We start from the raw sequence: 24617 nt of genomic DNA, 5'->3' as shown, positions 1-24617 counted from the left end.
TAAACATTTTGTACATCTTGATGGTTACTGACTTTGCAGACTGAGAATTATAGCACATGACACGGTGGCTCAGTGGCTAAGATGCTGAGCTTGTTGATCAAAAGGTCGGCAGTTCAGCGATTTGAATCTCTAGTGCCATGTAACGGGGTGAGCTCCCGTTACTTGTCCCAGGTTCTGCCAACCTTGCAGTTCGAAAGCATGTAAAAAATGCAAGTAGAAAAATAGGGATGACCTTTGGTGGGAAGGTAACACGTTCCGTGCGCCTTTGGCATTTAGTCATGCCGGCCACATCACCACGGAGACGTCTTCGGATAGCGCTGGCTCTTCAGCTTTGAAACGGAGATGAGCACCGTCCCCTAGAGTCGGGAACGACTAGCACATATGTGCGATGGGGAACCTTTACCTTAGTGCCTACAACTGGTTGAAAAAGGCTTGTATCATTAAATGCTGCATGTAAAACCTGTGGGGTAGGGTAGGCGTAACAGAAGGAATATGGAACTAGGAACAGATACGTGAGCTTGCATAAGAAACACAAGACCATTTAATGTAATTAACAGAGACTTAGAAGTATATTAGCTTTCAACAAATTCTCAACTCATTCAGAGGCTTTTGTAAAATGCTTATTGCTTAATGCAACAGAACTAAATAACTTGCAATATATATGATAATTTGTGTTTCTTCTACTGCCGTTACTACTCTCATTGCTATTACTTACTCTCACTATTAGTTGATTTGGAGAGCGTAGAGGAGATGGAAGAAGAAATTCCAGTTGTGCTATGTGCTCCTGCAGGCAGAATGGGCGCAACAATAGCTGCAATCAACAGCATTTATACCAACACGGATTCAAATGTCTTGTTCTACATAGTTGGGATAAAGAGCAGCATTCCACATATCAGGTAAAATCACACAGTGCTGTAATATAAGTGAGTGAAAGTATAATCCCTTATCCAGGGAGGATTGAATGCTACATATTTATTTATTTATTTGCAATATACACAATGCACTGGGCAATCTATCAGCCCATTAAAACAAATTTACAGTGTTTTTCAGCCTTGGCAACTTTAAGATGTCTGGACTTCAGTTCCCAGAATTCCCCAGCTAGAAGTTCCTTAGCCAATATCTGAGAGTTGAAGTCCACACATCTTAAAGTTGTCATGGTTGAGAAACACTGTAATGGATAATAATATCAATAAGCCAACATAAAACCAAACAGCAACATTATTAAAGTAAAAATCTTCATTAGGTATCAATGCCAGGAATTGATCTGCTGTGATGAACTAGTGTCGGAATAATTATAATTGGGCAGAAGTATAGGTTTAGCAAGGGACACGGTGGCTCAGTGGCTAAAACGCTGAGGTTGTTGATCGAAAGGTCGGCAGTTCAGCGGTTTGAATCCCTAGTGCCATGTAACAGGGTGAGCTCCCGTTACTTGTCCCAGCTTCTGCCAATCTAGCAGTTTGAAAGCACGTTAAAAATGCAAGTAGAAAAATAGGGACCACCTTTGGTAGGAAGGTAACAGCGTTCCATGTGCCTTTGGCGTTTAGTCATGCCGGCCACATGACCACGGAGATGTCTTCGGACAGCGCTGGCTCTTTGGATTAGAAACGGAGATGAGCACTGCCCCCTAGAGCCAGGAACGACTAGCACATATGTGCGAGGGGAACCTTTACCTTTACCTTATAGGTTTAGCACAGCTGGGCCAGTGGAGGACACGGACTGATTAGGTGGGAAAGGATAGTGAAGGACTCTCTAAGAGGGCTTCCAGACAAGAGGCCACCTAGGCTACTTCACCCAAATATACAGTATTACAGCATACAGTTCTCTTTCCTTTATATATTATTTTTCTACAAACAAAACGTGGGAGGAAAATGGTGGGAACAAACAGGGGCATTATTTTTAAAAAGTGTTTGTAGTAAAATTCTATAAAGCCTTATCTGGAAAGGGTGCTTTTAGTATGGCTTTGTTGTGTAATTATTCTCCGATATTTACAGAATTTTACCTATTGTGTCTTTAATGTGTAACCATCCCTGTAAGGTAGCTGTCTAGAAGTCACCAGAGGCTTGTATTGAATGATTGAAAGTTTCTCCTGGCAAAAACTCAAGACTTATTCTTCCCTTTGCTCTTTCTTTTCAAATTTGTTTTTTTGGTACAGCTTTGAAGCTACAATTCCCTTGTATCATGAATCAATGTTTGAGACTATTGGATTACAAAGCCTTAAGCCACTACTAGAATTTCTGATACTAAACACTAAAATTACTAATTAAGGCCACTAAATACAATAATTAAAACTAAATAAAAGTAACTTAAATTAAAAGTTACTGGAGGAGGCTGAGTGGCGTAGGAGGCTAATGCCTCCTACTAAGGCAGCATTTAACATCCAGCTGCCTGCAATTACTGCAAGTTCAATTCTCACCAGGCTCAAGGTCGACTCAGCCTTCCATCCTTTCTAAGGTGGGTAAAATGAGGACCCGGTTTGTGGGGGCAATAAGCTGACTTTGTATAAAATATACAAAAGTATGAAGGCTATTGCTTAACGCATTGTAAGCCGCCCTGAGTCTCTGGAGAAGGGCGGCATATAAAAATTAAAAAAAATAATAATAAAAAAGTTAAGAGCTCACTAAAAAAAGTTGTTCCTCTGTGTAACCAGCCCACTTTTTCTGTCTTTTGTCTTTTTATTCAGTACTGTAAACATCAGTTTGGGAGGGGAAAACTGAACAGCTCACTGTGTTATTTGATCCCTAGCTCAAGGCATCATCCATCTGGAAGCTTTCTTTTTAGTTGAAAGAACACGAAGTTGTTGGGTCATTACTATATTTCAGATGCTAGTGTGTATTCACACAATTCAAATGATTTCTAAAACTTAATGCACTAATAAGCAATTAGAGCAAGTGGCCAATTTAAATTGCATATGGAGTTTTATCTTATGGAAAGTTTATCTTAGTAAACTGGAAAGTTAAGAAACATTAGATGATTAACAAATGTCATATAAAGTATTCAGAAAAATCTCTCATTTTATAGTGTTAATAATAATAACAAGGTACAATTTGCTACTACACAAAGTCCATGACTTTGTGTACCTCGGCTCAACTATCTCTGATATTCTCTCTGTAGATACTGAGCTGAATAAACATATTGGTAAAGCGGCCACCACATTTTCCAGACTTACAAAGAGAGCATGGCTTAATAAGAAGCTGACGGAACATACAAAGATCCTGTGTCCTGAGCACACTCTTGTACTGCAGTGAGTCTTGGACCCTTTATGCATGGCAGGAGAGAAAGTTGAACACCTTTCATATGCACTGTCTCTGACGTATTCTTGGCATCACCTGTCAGGACAAAGTTACAAATAGAGCAGTCTTGGAACGTGCTGGAATTTCTAGCATGTATATATTATTGAAACAGCGACGTCTACGCTGGCTTGGGCATGTAATGAGAATGGCTGATGGTCGGATTCCGAAAGATCTCCTGTATGGAGAATTAGTGCAAGGAAAGCGCCTCAGAGGGAAACCACAGCTGCCATATAAGGATATCTGCAAGAGGGACCTAAAGGCCCTGGGAATGGACATTAACAACTGGGAAACCTTGATCTCCGATCGTTCAGCTTGGAGGCTAAAGACACAGCATGGCCTTCTCCAATTCGAAGAGACACTTGTTCGGCAGGCTGAGGCAAAGAGGCAGTCCCGGACCCAGCGAAATCTGGGGGCTGGGCAGGGGACAGAATGTATCTGCCCTCAGTGTGGAAGGGATTGCCACTCTCGAATTGGCCTTTTTAGTCACACTAGATGCTGTTTTAGGACCTCTTTCCAGAGCACGATACCATAGTCTTTTGAGACTGAAGGATGCCAATGAATGAATGAATGATGACAATTTGCTACTTAGGCTGTGAGCAATATTCAGTTAGAGAAAAGCTATAATGCTCAGACCAAGGTTTATGAAATGAAAGAATAATAGCAACTATTTACCACTCTATATTTATTGCTATATAAACCTAACATGCTTCTATTTGTTCTGCATTTCAGGCAGTGGATTGAAAACTCTAAACTGAAAGATATCAAGTTTAAAATTGTGGAATTCAATCCTATGGTACTTAAAGGGAAAATCAGACCAGACGCAACACGTCCTGAATTACTTCAGCCTGTGAGTATGCAAAACTTCCTTTATTAGATAAACCTATGAAAGAAGGGAGGTATATAATTTAAAGTTCATGAAACTGCGTATGCTAATGTAGTCTCAAAGATTTCTAACAATTCATATTAAAATGTAATTTTAAATGTGTAAATAAGGTAAAATTATAAATTTTAAAACATGCCACAAACCTTAGTTCTAGCAGTGTATTCTTCAACAGTTTTACTACAGACTGGGATGAGGAGAAATAAATGCCAATCAGATTTGCTGATGATGCAGAATTGAGTAAGGGAGCTAATAGGATTAGGTTGGCACTTCATATTTAAGATAAAAAATGTGTGTGAGTGAATAGAGCACCTGATTGCAACTGTTTAAAGCAACTGTGGCTTTTTTGCATTATAATTTATTTTATTTATTTAGAAAATTTATATTGCCACCTATTCGACATGGCGACTCAAGGCGGCTCTCATAAACTTATCATAAAACTTATTATGTGTCAGTATTGATATGATTGCTAAAAATACAAATGCCACCTTAGGCATTTGTACATACTAAACATATAATTGCAAAATCAGAGGAAGTAATAATTCCACCCAACTTTGCATTGGTCAGACCCAACCTTGAGTATAAGTGCAGTTCAGAGCATTTTTTTTCAGGATTCAGATAAACTGAAATAGGTTTAGAGAAGGGCAATAAGGATGTCCAAGGAGTTAGAAACTGAAAATAATTTGAGGGCTCTGGGAATAAGAAGACTGAGGGGATATAACACCACCCTTTAATTAGTTGGGAAAAAATACATCAATAGAATTACACTGAAATATAGAAACCAAAGATCAAGCAATTTTTTAAAAAGATTTTTTATTGTGCCTGTATTGTCATTATAGGCAGCGAACATATCTAACACTCCTTTCTCCTCCTATTTTCCTCACAACAACCTTGTGAGGTGAGTTGGGCTAAGACAGTGTGACCAGCCCAAAGATATCCAGCTGGCTTTCATGCCTAAGATAAGAGTAGAACTCCCATACTCTTGATTTCTAGCCTGGTGCCTTAACCAGTAGAACCAAACTAGCCTTCAGTTCTCATCTTTCATCTTTCCAAATGCAGGATATGAAATAATGGATTTGTTAGAGAAAAGCAGGTTCCGCTTGAATGCTAGAAAAATTGTTTGGGGGCTATGAAAGTTGAATACATTTGAAGGGTCCTGAAATTCTCTTTATTTTTCTTGGCAAAAATGGCTGTCAATAGGGATATGTTCAGATAATCTCCCAAACACTAGAGATGGTAGATTTCAGTAGATCAAAGAAGAGAAAAAGAGAACAAGACTAGCAACAGCAGATTTACATTATATTTTTTGTTGACAACATGCAAATATATACGCAACCAAAATTCCACTGGTGTACATTATATGGTTGTTTGCTTGTTTGTGGTGGAGGTTAGACATATTATTGTGTGAAAGATAGATGTTTACATTAAATAATACTATCTAATAAACTAGATACAAAGAATTTTTATTGTCTACTTTGTTAATATTTTTTTAAAACATTCAACAGCTAAACTTTGTTCGATTTTACCTCCCTCTACTTACCCATGAACATGAAAAAGTGATTTATCTTGATGATGATGTGATTGTACAAGGTAAGTGATTAAAAAAAATCCAGTTTTTTCCTAATAGTCTTTCCAAAATATTTATGTCATTGTTACAACTTTGCTCTGCCTTATACATCTGAATGTTTGAAAGTAGTTGCAAGGATCTTATAATGAAATTCCTAGAGGCTTTTTAAGTGTTATATCAGAATATATAAAGGCAATTGATAATAATATTTCTCTAGAGAGGAAACAACCTTGCTTTTTCTGTAGGAGACATCCAAGATCTATATGATACGAAGTTAACCCGAGGACATGCTGCAGCTTTTTCAGATGACTGTGATCTACCTTCAACTCATGAAATGGTTAGAAGTGTAGGAATGCAGGTAAAAAAAAAAAATCTAAAACATATTATTTGATTAGGTGGTGGTGGGGGGATTATATTTGTCCTTTCTTTAAAAAGCCTTAACCCTAGGTTAGAGGTTTAGTAGAGTTGGCTTATATTTGGATGAGAGGCCTCCAGGAATACAAGGCTGTAGGATATGTTGGGATAGTGAAAAAATAATAAAACTATCTTGGAAGAACTTCTGTAGAGATGCCCAGAAATCTACATAGATTATTCAAGTGTCAAACATGAGATGTATTTTTAGTGCAGGAATGTGGAATGAGGAATTAACTAGTTAATTTGTTTTGTTTTGTTTTCTGCTTCATTAATACTATAAGGGAAGGAAGTTGAGGCAGAAAAGACCTCTATAAACAGACTTGAGATTTTTAATGAATGCTGCCTGCTTTTAAAGGTTTATAAATGTGACATCTCCCCTCAATTTAAAACAGACTAGGGTCTTCAGTACCATTGGAAGAACTGAAGGACCAGGTTAGGAACAAATCATCAAGGAGAATACTGACACAGACTTGATGACACAGCATAAATAAATTAGACTTTTCAAACCATCATATTTAATAGGATCATTTCAACCAGGCAGCATATCCTATGTACTATTAAAAGGTATTATATATTCAAATCTCTTTGCTGTGGATGATCAGTAACTGTCTCCATGGATGTGCCCTCTATTTCTCTGTGAGAGAAACTGTGAGATAGGTTGAGTATAAGTATAATTGACCATGTGCTATCGTATTTCTGCTCTATCTGCTCTTCTGAATACTAAATAGAAACGATTTATACCTCCCAAAGTGGCCAGCAAATTTTAATATACTTGTTATTGAAAAGGGGAACTAAATACATGGAAATAATATAAATTGCATAACATAAACATAACCTTATTAAATCAAAATGGATTTTTGTCCTAGTCACATCTTTTTTTTTTAATTCTTAGCCCATATTAGTAGTAAAAGGCATCTGATCTCTGTCCCCATAGCTCCTACCAATTGTGCACACATAGTTTTGAGATTTCATATATTCCTTTCTTCCCTAGAACACTTATATGGGCTTCCTGGACTATCGAAAACAAACAATCCGAGATCTTGGTATAAGTCCCAGCACCTGTACATTTAATCCTGGTGTCATTGTGGCCAACATGACAGAATGGAAGCACCAACGCATCACAAAGCAGTTAGAAAAATGGATGCAGAAAAATGTAGCGTATGTACCAATAGTCTTCTATTAGCAGGAACTGATTGCCCATTGAGTTTATTTGGTAATATACCGGTGATGATTGTAAAAACGCACACCATATTTATTTTATCCTGCTCTATGAACAATCAGACTCCTACCACAAAGACTAACGTGGTATCAATACTCCCTGGAATGTGTTTAATTTGCACTAGCCCAAAAGTGATTCTCACTACAGCATTATATTAGTGTTTGAACTAAGTATGTGAACAATATTGCATATTTTTGAAGGATGTATTTAGTATAGCAAACCAATAGTTTGATCAGTTTCTGATGATGCTCAGATTAAAAACAAAAAAGCCAATTTTTAAGCTAAAGAAGTTGAGTTTACCTAGAAGTGGAAGTGTGAGGGTGCGTGATTGGCCCAGTCACCTATTGTACTGAGCTTCAAATCGTGTTCTACTTCTCTACAGTTCTAATTGAATTGTATTTTGCTTTATTTACTGCATCCCCATTTAGTAAAATAGCTGTTTTAAAAATAAATCTTCTACCCATTTGACAATCTAAAAAACTTTTTCAGAGAAAATCTATATAGCAGCACTCTTGCAGGAGGTGTGGCCACTTCTCCAATGCTCATTGTTTTCCATGGAAGATATACAACTATTAATCCTTTGTGGCATATTCGACATTTAGGTAAAATTTATTTCTGATAAAGCATGTTTTTATCTTGTTTTATTATATTAAGCTATTTTTTTTAAGAAAAAAGTTTGCACTGTCATATAGCTTAGTTTAAGAATTAAAATGCAAGATATCTTCAACTGAATGTTTATGATCATGTATATTCTGTTGCTGCACTTTACACATATAATATTCAGTACAGTATTCTCTGCAACTAGTAAATTGTGCCACTTTCATAGAAGTACAGAATATTATGTACTTTCGTATAGACACATCAGTTGCTACAAGACAACAATGGAATGTTATTATATCTGCTGAATACAGGTAGTCCTTGATATATTACAGATCATTTAATGAACATTTAAAATTACAACAGATGCCCCCAAATTGCTTATGTCGTTTCAAAATTACAATGGCTGGACCCTGTGGTCATTAAACATTACAGCCAACCACAAGGATGCCGCAGTGTCCCCCCCACCTCTCCATCCATCATTCCATCCTGCTCCTCACATATCTATCACCCACCTTACTTATCTTTTGAAGCTCTCCAGACTTCATGTTGGGGAAGGAGGTAGGCCATGATGTTCCTGGGTCATGTGGTGGCAACCTGAATAAGGCCATTTTGTCCCGCCTGCTTGTGGGTGGGGACAAAATGGTGGCTGTCAGACAAACCGCTTTGTTTTGCTGCCTTACAAGGTCTGCAGTGTTGCAGAAGCTTCTGAAAGCTGCAAGATGCTTCTGCAGGGCTATTAAGATCCCAGTAAGGCAGCAAAGCAAAGCAGTTTGTCCCTGTGTCATGTGATAGTCACCCAGAAGTGGCTACCATGTTTTGGGCGGAACATAATGGCGGTTGCTTTTGGCCCGCCATGCAGCCCGGGAACAAAGTAGTCCATTTTGCTGCCCTAATGAAGTCTGCACAGCACTGCAGAAGCTTCTGAAAGCTGTAGAAAGCTTCTGCAGCACTGTGTAAACCACATTAAGGCAGCGAAATGGATTGCTTTATCGCAGGGCCACATGGTGCTATTCCAGAAGCAGCGGCAATACCAAAATGCAATTCAGCCAGTGGAAACGCCATGGAATCATGTCAGTGCAATGAAGCAATCTATTTTAGCCCTATGGAAGGCCTTGGAGCTCCTCAAAAGCTAACTGAGGAGGGTGTTTGGCCTGGTGGGATGAGAATCGTGCCTAAGGGGACGACTGGTGTGGGAAAAGGCCTATGGGGACCTAAGGGGTGGGAAGCAGAGCACAGGACTTCTCGGAGAGTGAGGAAGGCCTTGGGCAGGAGAGTCTGGGCTTCCAAAGGCCTTCCTCACCTGTGAGGCACTCTGTGCTCCACTTACCTCATGCACATTTGTTTAATGATTCATTGGGGAGAGATGGGATGGGATGGTCATTAGTTGAGCTGCATAATTTAATGACATGTGCAATATACAACTGTTATATTACAACAGTTGTTTGCTCTGGCTCTGCAGGCTCCATTAGTCATATCTCTGTATGGCTGTAAGCTTCTGAGATGTGTCTGGTTGGAATTGTAAAAATCCTAGCATCATTTGAAAAGAACTGATGTATGTATGTATGTGTGTGTGTATGTATGTATGTATGTATGTAACAGATTTATATGGCTGCCCACCTCACACACTGTGTGAATACAGGTGGATTCCCCTCCACGGTCCACCTGTATTTACTACTATGCCTACAGATCCCAAAGTACACTGAATTCAGCATAACTTAGATCAGGGTATACAAGCCTAGTTTAGCATTGGACACCTTTAAATGCCACCTACATAGAATTTACTGTTAAGCAAAAGATTTTTTTTGGTCAAAACTAAGGTCTTCCTTTTCCCCCCTCATAGGCTGGAGTCCTGATGCTAGATACTCAGAGCATTTTCTTCAGGAGGCCAAGTTGCTTCATTGGAATGGGAGATATAAGCCTTGGGGCTACCCTAGCGGACACATTGACTTTTGGGAAAAATGGTTTGTTCCTGACCCTTCAGGAACTTTTAAACTGATTCGTCCTAACAGCTAATTATGCCATTTTATCTTAAAGACATCAGGAACAGTTTTCAGCATGATCATGGTTTTTTGTTTTATGATGAGATTTCTCTTATAGTGAACATGGCTCTACTGTATAAGAGTGTAATTGAATCCTATGATGTAGAAGCGTCAAAATGAAACTTTACCACAAGTGCAATGAGGCCACAAAGTATGCACACTATCATCTTTTTAGCAGGAGCTGAAACTGAAACATTGTTTAGGGGAAACAATCTTTATAACATTAAGGCCTCTATTTAAATAATTCTGTAAATAAGAACTTACCAAAATACTGTGTAATACTTCTGAATAATTTTTTTTTGCCATAAATACATTTTTATATATAAAATTAAGCAATAAAATTAAGCATCCATTATTTTATTTCAAATAATTTAAAATTGCTTTGTTGTAACAACACCAATACAATTAATCATTGACTTTTAAACAATGTTACAATAAAGCACCAGAAAATATTATAAGAATTTGTTTTTTTTGCAAAAAAAAAAAAAAAAGGCAGATCAGACATATTAAATACATTTTAAAGCACCATATTCTAGAACTGATGTGCATTCATATCTCATTAACCTGGATGTTTCTTTCAAAACAAGTCATCCCCTTTTCACATCATAATAGTGAGCTATGCATGATCTGCAGCAAGATAATTCTCTGTTTAAAAAAGTGTTCCAGATCCCTGATGCAAGGCACTTCAAGCACTTGCAAAAAAGTATCCATGTAAACAGTGACACATAAGTGTGCAAGCTTAAGCACACTTACTAGGAAGTAAACCTTGTTGAATATCGTGGAGCTCAATTTGAATAAACATGCATTAAGATTGTGCTACAAATGAATTTACTAGATTATTGACATGGAGTTTCCACAGAGACTAACCAACATGATCAGAACTAGATACACATCTTAATATTAAAAAGAATTGGCTTGGAGGATTAATGTACATTATTTTGTGGCAGGTCATAAATATGCTCATCTTTTAATGAGCAAGAAATCAAAACACTCTGGAAAACTTCCAAAGTGACTAGCAAGCTATGGTTTGACTTTAAATTGATCCATACAACCCTACTTCCTAACGCCAATAAAACATTTTAAACATTTCCAGCTATTTGTGAAGTAGTTAGATAATCTAAATTATATACACACTGAAATAGAGTTCTGGTACATAATTCAAGTATCTAAAGCACCTAATCAATAGATTCTGAAAAACTCTGTTTACTTCTTTTATTGCTTTTATCTCTACCCCTCAAGGAGAAAGCAGGCTGGAGGAGAAAAGAAGGCATAGATAGCACAAACATTCTCCGTAGGAACTATGTTTTTAAAAAGACAATGGTCACAATCTGTTGCATTGCAAATTTAGCACAGCAGGCAGAATATTCTAACAGAGTGCATATCCTCCACAAGCAGTGGAGTGTCACAGAAAAAATAGTGCAACTCCTGTTCTCACATCTATCTTTCCTTCTCCAAGCCTAACTTAGAGCGATAAATACAAAAGTAGTTATATCAACTGCATAGAAAAGTATTGTTTTACTCAAAGCGAACCATTTGTTGATACCAGCAATGCCAACTGAAACAGAAATAAAAAATACAGACTTGGGTCCCTGAAAAATATTTTTGAATTTAAAGGTAAATGTGGCTCAAATCCCACATTTTTTAAAAGGCAGTTTTCACATTTGATTACCAGCGACAAGACCCAGAGAGAATTAGGAATCTAGTCCTTTTTGGGGAAAGAGAGGACCTGGTGTTCTGTCTGAGTTACTTCTCTTAATGGATAGGCTTGCATTTCTACTATCTTGTATTGTTACTGTTTGATAATTTTAAATCAACATTTCCGCCCTTTAATTCATATAAATGAGCACACATAGGGTATATCCCAACACCCAGGAAAGGATATCTTAAAAATATAACTTCACAGAATATCTTACAAAATATGGATTTAAAACAAGACATTGGACATCACAAACGAGAAATCACTTGGCTAAAACTGCAAAAATGGAATAATTTTAGCTATGAAACTTTGTACCAAAAAAAGAAAGAATGGGGATTTTCTCTAACAAAGGACACTTTTTAAAATTAATCTAATTCATCTACCAAGAATGACTCACCCTAAGAAAAACTAAGAGGTACAATGCTATTCAAATGCTTCAGTTGTGGAACTGAGGTACCATTCTTGACCACTGCATTAAAAAAATGACCGTAGAATATAGAGTTGATTCTAAGTACTGACTCTTCCTTCTTCTTGTGCTCTTGAGAGGCTAAATGCAGGAATCTGATCTGTGAAAGTTTGCATCATCCACTGTCCATTAGGCACTTCACCAGCGGAAGAACCACTGCTGTACTCCATGTTGGTTGCTGCATAAAAAGAAACCTACATCAATTGTTGCTATTAAAACTAAGGGAGCAAAAAGCATAACTACATGCAAAATACATGAATATAGAAGCACATATTTTATAGCATTTATGCTGTTCATGTGTTTATAGTAATTTCAAAATGCATTTTTATTTTTAAGGATTAAAAAAAAATTAAGCAAATCTGGCTTTCTGGGACACAATTTCAAGCCTCAAAGACTATGCTGGAATTCCTCTTCTGAGATTGGAAAGAAAGCTCCAATTTCAGAAGAGGCAATCCAAGATTCCTGCTCTCTCTCCTTGAGGATATTTTTGCACTCTTTCTCATTCCCACACTGTAGAGAAGAAACAGAACTAGAGGTGGTGTTGGCTTCAAAAGCCAAATCTCTTGTACTTGCTTTATATATTTTCAACACAAGAAAATTTTGAGCCACCCTTCGTACTAAATAAATACCTTCCCACTGCATACAATGCAGAAGATGAATATTTCTTAAACTGACAAATGGAGTTATTTTTGCTTTCTTTTATTCCATCGCTTCAGTCAATGTACTGGCAGAAGGATTATGAAGTCAATGGGGGTCATGAAGATCAGAGCATTCTAATTACAGCTTGCCCAAGAAACAATTTTACTGCCTTCTCAGTTGGGGACAATAGATTAAAATAAAGACGTAATTTGAATTTTTTCATGCTATACCTGTTCCATTTGTGGGGAAGATACACTGTTCATTCTCAGAGGTTGTTCTCTCACCATAAGCTCCTCCATAGGCTGCTTCATATCCTGGATCATATTTTTCTTCTTTAACAGCCATCTTCTTAGCTTCCTCTGCATAAACCAGACTCACAATGTTGAAATTGTTCTTAAACACAGAACCATTTGTCAATGTTATCCTATCTCAGAATAAAATCAAATCACAGCTTGAAAACTTGTAAATATCCTGTTCTATCCATAAGAATTGCCTTGCAGAAGAAGTCACACAATGGAGTTTGCATTATTGTGTAATCATTAAATCTGAAATATGTAAGAACTGTAAACCATTAGTTCATAGTACGAATTAACTGTCTGGGTCTACTTTTATTTACTTTTTGAAGATTTGACATATTACGTATTTCATAACTACTACTTTGATTTCACATGGAATACCTTGTGCAAGCTGCAAATCAAATGTATACTGTACTTCCTGGACTTCAGCAGATGATGCAACCCCCTTCAATTGATCCCTTAAATCTTTTAGCTTTATGTAATAATGAACTTTATCCTGTGCACGAGGAAACTGAGCACATCTTGCACTGGATGATGGCATGACATAACAAAGCTGTACCAAAAAATAGGAGAAAAAAAGCAACCAACTGTCATCAAACTGGTTATTTTCAAATACTAAAATTGTTTGTTACAGAGCTTTTTGATCTTTGGCAGATTTTCTGAAAACTTAAACTCTTAAGAGAACAGCAGTAATTTTAAATGAAGACTCATATCCTAAACAGCAAGATGTTTGATTTACATATTGAAATAAATATATTTAAAAAGTCCTTCCATAAATGGGAAAAATTTATATTCCAATCAAGATAAGAACTTACTGTTTCTGTATCTGGAACCTTATGTGGCTGTAGTCCAAATTCTAATTTTTTAACTTTCACTCCAAAAACTTCTTTACTAAAAATGTCATAAATACCTAGTGAAATTGGAAATACATCCATCAGTTATAATACATACTTAACCACAACAAAATGCCCGAGTCTCATTTTTAAAAACTTACATTTTCCATTAAAAACAGCTATTTTGGGTTGATACTTCTGCAATTTCTGCACTAGAATACGTCCTCCTTCCCGAAATTCTTTGCTGAAAAGAGGACAAAATAGCACAAATAAAAAATAGGACCATAATTTTCTGATAAATACTGTATGATAAAAAAAAAACCTACCTGGAAAGGTCTTTGCTACCCGGTGTTGTCCTTTCCACCATATTTGTAAATCCAATACCATATTTATGTGGCAAAGTATGATCATCCATATGATTCAATTGTTCGTTGCTTAGCCCAGACATAAAAAGACATTTCCCTATGGAGCCAAAAAATGTATTTGTCATATTTTCTGGACAGTACATATCAAAACTCTATAATTTTCTTTTTAAATTATATTTATTAAATTATATTTATTTTTACTTTCAAAAATAGCAAATTAACAATAATCATGCAAAATGAGGCTAGTCAACATAATATGGCATAATCTTTATTATTATTTAAAGAAAAAAATGAAGTCTCTCTTGAATCAAGCTCAACTGATGGTCTCTACATGGTTGTATCTATGCAGCTTTCTTGTCAACCTGATGGTAGGTTTTTGCACTCTTCAAGATATTTTTTCATTTAGTGGTCCAGTTTACTGGTCCCCTGTCCAGGTATCAACAAATTCAGCTTTGTTTTTATATGTCCTAACAGGCAATTCGTTACATAATTTGCTTTGAATTTATGCAAAAGAAATGTTTGAGTTACCTTCATTGACATATGAACATATTGATTAATCTGTTCTAGCAATAACAATTCTTGATTACAATCATAACCTATTGCTTTCTGTTACTACAACTATAAAATTCTAGATTATAAGAAAATTTCCAGAGTTCATGAAAAGGGATACTCACAAAAATGGTTTCCAGGTCCTGGATAATGATGGCCTTTGTAGGCTGCCATTAAACCTGGGTTTATACCAATCTAGGGAGGAATACATAAATTAAATCATAATTTTGTTCATGATAAAAATGTATTAGATGTAATGAAAAGAACAACCACAACATAAGTAAACCACTTGGATAAATAAGGGATCTGTCACTCATGATTGTCCAATAAATGCATCTGTTCATGGTGATTTATATAATTTGCATAAAGACATCATTAAGCAAATGATACAAATTACAGAAATACTGTCATATAAATTAATACATGTCCAGTCCACATCATCCAAATGAATTCTGTATTTATTTTAGACATGCTCAGATGGAAATTCTGCCTGCTGCACTGAAAATCCATTAAATGGCATTCCATTAAATTGAGTCCTTTTATTATATAACTTTAGGTTTCCTAAAGCAGGGTATTAGATTAAGACAGTATATTAAAATTCAAAGTTAATAAAGGAATCATGAGTTTCAATCTCCACAAATTATAACCTGTTTTGTCTGGTCAATCAGTCCTATAAATTCTTCAAGATAGCAAGGGAAAACCAGAAATGATATATTATAAGGAGGTCATTAAATATCAATGTAGAGCTCTATACTTCCATATAAAAATGAAACATATCCAAGACTCGCATCATGAAGACCCTTCAAGAATTTATCAACAAATTGCTTAGTTAATTGACCATAACCATTATCTACAGTTAAACCATTTGTACAATTGACTTACAATTACAATGTCCAAATTGAAGGTCAATATATCGGGAAGAGTTTTGGTCAACAATTCAGCTTCTGAAACACCATTAAAGCGATCAACTTTTCTTTTGACTTTGAAACTATCTGTGATTTTTTCCTGTTTCCCTTTGGATTTTACAGGTTTAGGTTTAGGCTTAGGTTTAGGCTTAGGCTTAGCAGCAGATTTTTTGGGTTCAGTAGATTTATTTCTTCTTTTCCTTCCTTTAGCAGTTGCTGAAAGACAGGAGTCATCTTATTTAATAGTGAAGGCAGAATAATTGTATGTTTTAAGTTTAGAAATGTTCTTCAAATTTATCAAAAAAAATTTTCAGTTAAATTTACCAACTTCCAACATAACAATGGAGAAATTTTGGTCCACAGATCTAACCAGAAACTTCATTGTCTCTCCACACAGCTTCTCCCACATGTTCTTACATTGTTCATCAGTGTCTTCAATACACAATTTCTTGGGCTTTCCCACCCTACCACAATTCCTTAGAGGACTACCTTTCAAAATCCCTCAAAAATCTCTTTAGTGTTTTGAAGAACTTCCACACCCTAAGGTTAAAAAAAATCTATACAGGACAGAAGAAGCTTAAAGTTTGATCCTTCCCCACCACATCTTTATCCCTAATCAAACAAATAGTCATCTTTAAATTGTCCCAAATACTGGCAATTGGCAAGTCATAAACTTTAATGCAACTGAGTCAAATCACCCTTGAAAATGTCTCTGAAACCAACTAATACAAGTAATCCCTGGGTTACGAGCGTTCCCTTAGCGAACATTCAAAGTTACGCAATAAGCGGCCCCTAGCATTTGTGAATGAGGTCCAAAATTATAAATCTTGCAGTACCATGGCACTTGTTCGCCCTTATGAACAACCATAGAGGCTCTGCAGCATTCATTCTGCATGTTGCTGGCTGAAATGGAGCTTCTGAAAGGCGGATCTGCTCCTCAGAAGCTTCAGTTGTCCAGAGGCTTCACCTGGGACGTTATGGGCTGAAAGTGAGCTTCCGAGGGCGGGATTCGTCCCTCCAACGCTCTGTTCGGCCCTCCACGGGACTCCCCCTGCCATGCCAAAATGGAGCTTCTGGGGCTGGATTCAACCCTCCGTTCAGCCCTCCCCTGGCTGTTGCAGGCTGAAATGGATCCAGCCCCTGGAGGCTCCATTCCGGCTTGCAATGGGCTGGGGGAGGCCTGTGGAGGTCTGGAGCATCGGAGGGCTGGATTTGCCCATCAGAAGCTCCAACCTGCCAGGCGAGGTCTACGAAGGCCCGAACCAAACTGCAAAGGGGTGCACGAGGCTGGAGACTGTTTGCTAGTTTTTCACAAAGTAAATGACACGGCACAGCAGTTTGGGGGTGGGGGAAGCAATTGTGGGGAGCATGAGGTATTTCAGTGGGTCGGGGAGGCCTTCTGTAGTCTTAGGCAGATGGCCTGTTCCATCAGTAGGCTCCCCCATGGCCTTCCCCACCCTGAAATACCTCATGTGCACTTCACGAGACTCACATTTGATTAGTGAATGCATGGGCAAAAGGAGGGAATGATCCTTTTCAAGGTACAAGATTCACTCCCACAAATCCTTGGGTTACAAATGGAATGGGCAGGCTCCATTTCATTCGTAACTCAGACTACCTGTAATTACTAGAAAATATTATGGAATGTTATTAAAATGTGTATAATGCACAATAATTGCAAGCTAACAATAACCTAGGGACGCGGTGGCTCAGTGGCTAAGACGCTGAGCTTGTTGATCAAAAAGTTGGCAGTTCAGCGGTTCGAATCCCTAGTGCCGCATAACGGGGTGAGCTCCCATTACTTGTCCCAGCTTCTGCCAACCTAGCACTTCGAAAGCATGTAAAAAATTGAAGTAGAAAAATAGGGGTCACCTTTGGTGGGAAGGTAACAGTGTTCCGTGTGCCTTTGGCATTTAGTCATGCCGGCCACATGACCACGGAGATGTCTTTGGACAGCGCTGGCTCTTCAGCTTTGAAACAGAGATGAGCACCGCACCCTAGAGTCGGGAACGACTAGCACATATATGCGAGGGGAACTTTTACCTTTACCTTTATCATAACCTATTACTTTCATATAATAGGAGAATGGTTAAGATTGCCGTTTAACTTTTGGCAGAGTATCATCACTATTTCCAGGAGACACATGGGAGAAATCCAGTGAATTGGTCCTGCTGATTAAATGGTGGTTGATTTAAAGATTGCATTAATTTCAATGTATTGTGTGAGTTCAGCCCCTGTGATTTCTTGAGTGAAAACTGTGATTTAGCATGATATGTGTACTCAGTTGTATATTTCAGAGGACACAGAGGAATTAACATTTCCTTTTCAATTAATAACCTATGATTCCCTGTGCAGCTTTACTGAGAAGACCTCAGTAAGGGATGGGAGAAATGAGAAGCCCCATCATGCTAGTAGATATGAAATTCTATACTGCACTACTAACATGAAAGGCAGTTGGGAAATATGCATAGAAAACAACAGATTTACAAGGTAATCACAAAATGTAGTCCCCTTGAGACTTTCTTTAGAACAAATATGTACACGAATGCAACTTTTAAATGAGAAACCATCTTAACTGAAGTAACTAACTCATTTTTGAATGTCATGTTGTTGGAATATCATTATTCGGTAAGAAAAAAAAGGCAAAATTCAGTATGTGCTATTTTAAAGTATGTTCCATATAGCTTGCTGTTTCTCAAGGGTAATAAAAAATGTACATTTAACATCAGGGTTCATTTATTTAAGCACACATTTTATCTTAAAGAAAATCTCTTCACAACTGAATCATTTCTGAGAAGAAAACAATCCTGCAATTTTCACAAATTCCAGAAGAAATTATTGTTGCAAGTTTGCGCTCAATATTTCAAGTGGAAAAAAAAAAACAAAGATACCTTGAATAGGTTCCTGAGCAATGTTTGGTTCCAAGTCTTCCTGAAGATCTTCATGCTCATTCATCAACTCCAGATTAGGAGCTGCAGCCATCGTTTGGTTGTAGGAAAAGGGATAAAAGGCTGGTTGAAGAGGAGTGTAGTATCTTTTTTTAAAAAAAAGAAAAAAATATTTTAAATAGTAAGTTAAGGAGGAAATTCCCATAGTATTGGACATAAATTTGCATAGCTGATCTGAATACATTTCATATGGTGTATAATTCTTAACCCATGTATATTAGATCAGGAATGCCCAAAAAACTGTGTGGAGCCCACAACCAAAAAGAATCCAGCTTCAGAAAGCTTCTCACCCCTCTCCTTACAAGCAGGTCAGCCAATGGGCAGAAAAAGTTTTCTCCTGACAGTAACAGCAAGTGGCTAAATACTGGTTGTCCTTGACTTACAACCATTTGTTTTGTGACCATTTCAAAATTACAGCAGCACTGAAAAAAGTGACTTACAACTAGTCCTCATGCTGATAACGAACCCAGTATCCCCACAGTTGTGTGATCAACATTTGGGTGCTTGGCAACTAACATGTATTTACAATAGTTGTAGTATACCTGGGTCATATGATCGTCATTTGCGACCTTTCCAGCTGGCTTCCGATAAGCAAAGTCAGTAGGGGTAGCCAGATTCACTTAACGACCACATGATTCAGTTAACAATTACAGTGATTCACTTAGCAACTATTACAAGAGTGCAAAAATTAGCCATGACTCATTTAAAACCGCCTCAGTAACAGAAATTCTGGTCTCAATTGTAAGTTGAGCATTACCTGTAACTGAGTCAAATTAAGTATTCGGCCAACTCACAGAGGATAAGACTGCTGGGACTCAGTGAAGTAAGATAGGGATCAAACCAGTGGTGGGTTGCCCCTGGTTCGGACCAATAGTAAAACCGGTGGGAGGCCCCACCCACCGCCCCAGATGTCGTCATTGGCAATCTGCGCATGCGCAGAAGCAAGGTGCATGCGCGTGCGAAGTGACCATGCGCGATCCCGTTGCAAACCGGTAGTAAAGGTAAGTAGAACCCACCCCTGGATCAACATGTGCATGCTTTCATACAGAGAATAGATGAGAATGGTACCCAGTATGTGAATGGTACCCAGTAACATGACTGTCTAATTCAGGCCTTCAAACTGGTGATCTGCAGGCAGGATATGCCCATCCCAACTCCGCAAAGGCAAAAAACATCCCAATGCATCACGATATGGATCGATACATCACAATATGGACCACGATGTGATTGGGTTTGACACCCTTGGTCTAATTCATTTGCCCTACCTTTTTATTAACACTCACAATCCTTGCTGCTACAGGATCACAAATATAGTGAAATTTGGAAGTCAACATGCTTTATACAAGCCTACCAGATGTGGCTGCAAAAACTAGATCACCATTCAATGTGGTGCATAGATACAAATGTCTACAATGTGCTACAGTAAAGACATAAAGATCTACTGCCATCCAGTTTCTGCAGCCCAGATCTCGTAAACCTAGTTTAAGTCTCAATATAGATACCCTCCCAGCATCTATGCCCAGGACTGTCTATTAAAACACATGTCATTCTGGTCGGCCAGACTATTTTGCAACAGCTTAGGTTGGCTTGATAATATGACATAGCAAAAATTGAGTCATATAGATGCTTGTTTTTTTTATCGATGCAGATTGGATGACAGTAATACAGTCTGTGGGGAACTGTTTGGAAACTGCAACCGATACCAAAGGATGAAACTACATATTCAGCTCATATTACACTTATTTCATATCATTAGCTTTAGTTGCTTATTTGTTTCTGGACTGCAATGCTAAGGGTACTGAGAAAGGATTATTTGAAGAAATATCTAACCAAAAGTTTATTCAAGCATTAAAAATACTGTTTAGGCTCTTTTCACCATCCCTCTGGTGAATACTGCATGTAGGCTAAAAACAGTAGAGGCTCTCTCTACCTTCTTGATGCTGCTGAGCTACAACTCACAACAGCTTTAACTGCATGAACAATAGCCAATGCATACTAGGAATTGTAGGTCAGCAGTTTTTGGACAATGCACCAGCTGCCTATTCCTGCCTTAGGGTTTTTTCACCAGTGGTTTCATATTTATCAAATCTTCCCCCAGCAAGACATAAATGCCTTTATTAAGCAACAACCCAATGAGGACACATATTTCCAGTATGCACATTTTTTTAAAAAAAATCCAAGAAGTCAATATTAAGAAAACTAAGCTATTGTTGCTTGTGCTGTGTTTTAATGAAATTTATTAATTACATGTCAGCTTTTTGTAAGCCTATCAGGTGAAGATAATGCATCCTGAAGTACCATTTAAAAAATGTTAGAAAATATAGTTAGTCCTCGACTTACAACCACAATTGAGTCCAAAATTTCTGTTGCTAAGCGAAACATTTGTTAAATGAATTCTGCTCCATTTTACAACTTTTCTTGCTACAGTTATAAAGTGAATCACTGCAATTGTTAAGTTAGTAACACTGTTAAGTGAATTTGGCTTTTCCATTGACTTAGTCAGAGGTTGGCAAAAGGTGATCATGTGACACTGGGACATGCAAGTGTCATAAATATGAGTCAATTGCTAAGTGTCTTTTGATCACATGACCATGGAGATGCTGCGATGGTCGTAAGTGAGACAAATATTCATAAGTCACTTTTTCCAGTGCCAGTGGAACATTGAACAGTCACTAAACAAACTGTTGTAAGTCGAGGACTACCTGTATTCAGAATGAATTCCTGAAATTAATTAAAAAATTTGCTACTATACATACATAACTTACATAATTTATGAGTATTTTATCAGTTATTCTGGAAAAAAGATGATGAACATGTACAATGATTTACACCAGAGGTCTTCAAACTCGGCAGCTTTAAGACTTGTGGACTTCAGCTCCCAGAATTCTCCAGCCAGCATAGCTGGGAGTTGAAGTCCACAAGTCTTAAAGCTGCCAAGTTTGGGTACCCTTGATTTACACCAATCTGAGCAGTTATAAAGTAAAAGTTCTGCAAGCGGTATCCTAATGTGCAAAGGAGGAAAGAAAGGGCAACACTTCCTGCCACCAATTTATGTATGGATAAAGAAAATAGGAAAAAAGCCTCTTCTTAATCAAGCTAGTAGAGTTATTGTGTGAGGTTGGACAGTCTTATCCAGAACTGTGTTCAGTAATTCAGTTGGAATTACTGGAACTGGAGTAATTCTGCTCAACCTTAAAATTTAAACTTACAATCATCTACGGGTAAGTACACCAGAGTGCAAACCTGAAGAATGAATTAAAAGATTTCCAAGAAGTAGTCAACATTTTTTCCTTTATTCTGGCTGCGTCCTAAGTAGGATACTTAGTGGAAAATGATTTGTCATCTACCTTAGCTTATCTTAAAAATATCTTAAAAATATCACCCAGAGAAGTACCGGTATTTGTTTTAAGTAAACTCTGTAAAAGAACACCTTTGAATAAACCTTCAGTAGATGCTCAGATTCCACAGAGAGCTGTATGTCTGGTGTGGATGACATTTTATATTTTATATTTCATCTTTCTTACAATGATTTCTCATCAGCAATACAGGGTAAACTCTTTTTATCATCTGCTATTTGAAAGCAGATCTGAAATATTAGCAAGATTTACAGGGACCATATGTCAGATATTTATCCCATTCTTAAAACATTTTACAGTGATTTTCAATACATTACTGTAAAATCACAATAAAATCATAACAGTAGCTTTCTTTAAAAAGTAATCTCCCTGCCCTCACTTGCTCCTCTCTCTCTCTCTCTCACATACACACACACACCTTTGAAAATACACAGAAGCACAAACACACACACCTGGAATAGTGGACTGGACTCAAGCTACAATAGAAGCCCAGAAAAATAACTACAATAAATCTTGTCCTTCAGTCACACAGCAAAGTTGACAGACTATTTATCAAACAGCATAAATGACCATGGGATGTTGCAAGTACACCAGACAGGTAAAGAAAAAAAAAAGCATTGGCAAAATATGTAGAAGAAGACACATTGAAGTTAGTACACCATGAAGGCTTTCTGAATATCAGAGATTAAATTGGCCTAATTAAAATGAAGAAGAGAAACGAGACATGGCAAGGCACAGTATTACATGGCCAATAAGTACTTTAAAAAAAAAACACCTAGTACGCAAAATAGATTAACACTAAGACCTGAAAATGGCTAACAGCAACAAAGTAGAAAAAACAAGCAAGAGGGGCTAATTCTGGTTTAAGCCTTAAAACCAAATGAATATAAAACTAGAATTGAGAAGACAGCAACAGACAGCAAATGTAAAGAAGCTGAAGAAATGATGGGCCACCTAGCTGAAACCTGCAAGAAAATTGCAGAATGATTACAAACAATGGCATGGGCAAAGTAGCACAAGGATGCATCGGAACATTTCCTAAGAAATAGGATTTGTCTGCAAGCAAGAACTGGTAGGACCACAAAACAAACAAGATTATAGAGAACAAAGAAGCTGGAGGTACTCTGGGACTTTAGAATTCAAACCAACAAGCATCTGCCGCGCAAAGTTTGCACGCTTAACCATGTTGATAAAGACAAAAAAATAAAGTCTGGATAGTGGATGTTGCTGTACCTGGAGACAGCAAAATACTGCAGAGGAGAAAGAATTGGAGGTAAAGACCTGCAAAGAGAAGACTATGGCAAAAGAAAGCAAAGATCGTACCAACAAGTAAATAGATGCCTTAGGTGCCATTCCAAAACATTTTGAACATCATTAGCATTGACAAAATCCGCCACAAAATCAATTGCAGGAGGTAGTTCTACCTGTATTAAGCTTCCATCCTGCAACAATCCCTTTAATATGTATACTGCTCAAAAAAATAAAGGAAACACAAGCAGAAGACATCCGAGATCTGAATGAATGAAATAGCCTTATTAAATACTTTCTTCGTTACATACAGTAGTTTATACACTGCTCAAACACCTAAAGGGACCACAAAAGTACTGTATGTAACGAAGAAAGTATTTAATAAGGCTATTTCACTCATTCAGATCTCGGATGTCTTCTGCTTGTGTTCCCTTTATTTTTTTGAGCAGTGTATTAAACTAGGGGTCTCCAACCTTGGCAACTTTAAGCCTGGTGGACTTCAACTCCCAGAATTCCCCAGCCAGCAAAGCTTTTAATATGTATTAAACTTTGCTGGCTGGGGAATTCTGGGAGTTGAAGTCCACCAGGCTTAAAAGTCGCCAAGGTTGGAGACCCCTGTATTAAACAACATCTGCCTATCCCTGGGGAAGATTTTAATCAACGGGCAAAAAAATAAAAAAAATTAATAAATTGCAAAATCCAGTCTAAACAAACTGCGACCAATAATAATAATAACAACAACAATAATAAAATTTATCTGCCGCCCTGGAGAGCAGCAAAGGAATGGAAGCAAGCGCGGAGGCGAGGCTGCCCTCCCTTGGATGACCGTCCGGATTTTTCCCTTCCTAAAAACCCCAGGAAATTCAGGCTTCGGCCTTCCTCTGGAGCTCAGCCGGAAGCCCTTTGTAGTAGCCGCCAACCCGGCGACAGGAGGAGGAGGGGGAGGGGGAGGTTGCCGTTCCTTTCCTCCCCAGCAGCGTTAATATCCCCCTCCCCGTTCACTCCCAGGCAATACCTGGTCCCGGGCTCCTCGGTTTCCATCTCCGAGCTTTGGTGTATCATAACCACCACCCCGCCGTCCGCTCTGCCGGCCAACGAGCCTCTGTCGGGGGGAAGGCCGGGAAAGAAGCGCCGAGCCCAGCCGAGCCCCCCTCCCCGCACAGCCCCTCCGCGCGCCCCTTCCCCCTCCGCGCTATATATATAAATATATATATACCTTCCGCCGCCGCCACGCGCGCCCTCCTTAAACTCTCACTCAGCACGCCGGGGACTAAGCCAGCCAATAGAGATAGGAAAGTGGAAGAGAG

General features: G+C 37.9%; 2 protein-coding genes across 3 annotated transcripts in view; one reads left to right on the top strand and one right to left on the bottom strand.

Moving 5' to 3' along the window:
• The window catches only part of GLT8D2 (glycosyltransferase 8 domain containing 2), a 15833-nt gene extending 5369 nt beyond the window's left edge, over positions 1–10464 (top strand). Inside the window, exons 4-10 of the mRNA XM_034402794.3 lie at positions 728–896; positions 4020–4137; positions 5676–5760; positions 5983–6095; positions 7143–7309; positions 7860–7972; positions 9811–10464. Coding sequence (XP_034258685.1) covers positions 728–896; positions 4020–4137; positions 5676–5760; positions 5983–6095; positions 7143–7309; positions 7860–7972; positions 9811–9983 — 938 coding nt within the window. The 3' untranslated portion in view covers positions 9984–10464. The remainder of the gene's footprint in view (positions 1–727; positions 897–4019; positions 4138–5675; positions 5761–5982; positions 6096–7142; positions 7310–7859; positions 7973–9810) is intronic.
• TDG (thymine DNA glycosylase) lies at positions 10351–24617 on the bottom strand. Of its 2 annotated transcripts, none has more exons than XM_034402793.2 (10): positions 24527–24617; positions 18650–18792; positions 15736–15974; positions 14979–15048; positions 14266–14401; positions 14101–14183; positions 13922–14016; positions 13488–13659; positions 13041–13169; positions 10351–12349 (listed from the first exon to the last, which is right to left on the bottom strand). In XM_034402793.2, exons 2-10 carry the CDS (start codon positions 18738–18740, stop codon positions 12213–12215), a joined length of 1152 nt encoding a protein of 383 aa, XP_034258684.1. In that variant the 5' UTR covers positions 18741–18792; positions 24527–24617; the 3' UTR covers positions 10351–12212. The 2 variants fall into 2 exon arrangements, with proteins under 2 accessions (XP_034258684.1, XP_034258683.1); XM_034402792.2 differs by lacking the exon at positions 24527–24617 and adding an exon at positions 24326–24485.

The sequence above is a fragment of the Pantherophis guttatus genome, chromosome 7, assembly GCF_059756535.1.
Source record: "Pantherophis guttatus breed Tessera chromosome 7, ASM5975653v1, whole genome shotgun sequence".
Taxonomy (NCBI): Eukaryota; Metazoa; Chordata; class Lepidosauria; order Squamata; family Colubridae; genus Pantherophis; species Pantherophis guttatus.
The sequence above is the reverse complement of the archived record's forward strand: the minus strand, read 5'-3'. Positions and strand labels throughout refer to the sequence as shown.

Excerpts from the sequence above, each read along its gene's own strand:
- TDG (XM_034402792.2), bottom strand. The coding sequence starts at position 24,372 with ATGATACACCAAAGCTCGGAGATGGAAACCGAGGAGCCCGGGACCAG. Across the intron at positions 14,402-14,978 it reads AGGACCTGGAAACCATTTTT|GGAAATGTCTTTTTATGTCT; the intron begins GTGAGTATCCCT and ends TTGGCTCCATAG. Across the intron at positions 14,184-14,265 it reads GGTAGCAAAGACCTTTCCAG|CAAAGAATTTCGGGAAGGAG; the intron begins GTAGGTTTTTTT and ends TCCTCTTTTCAG.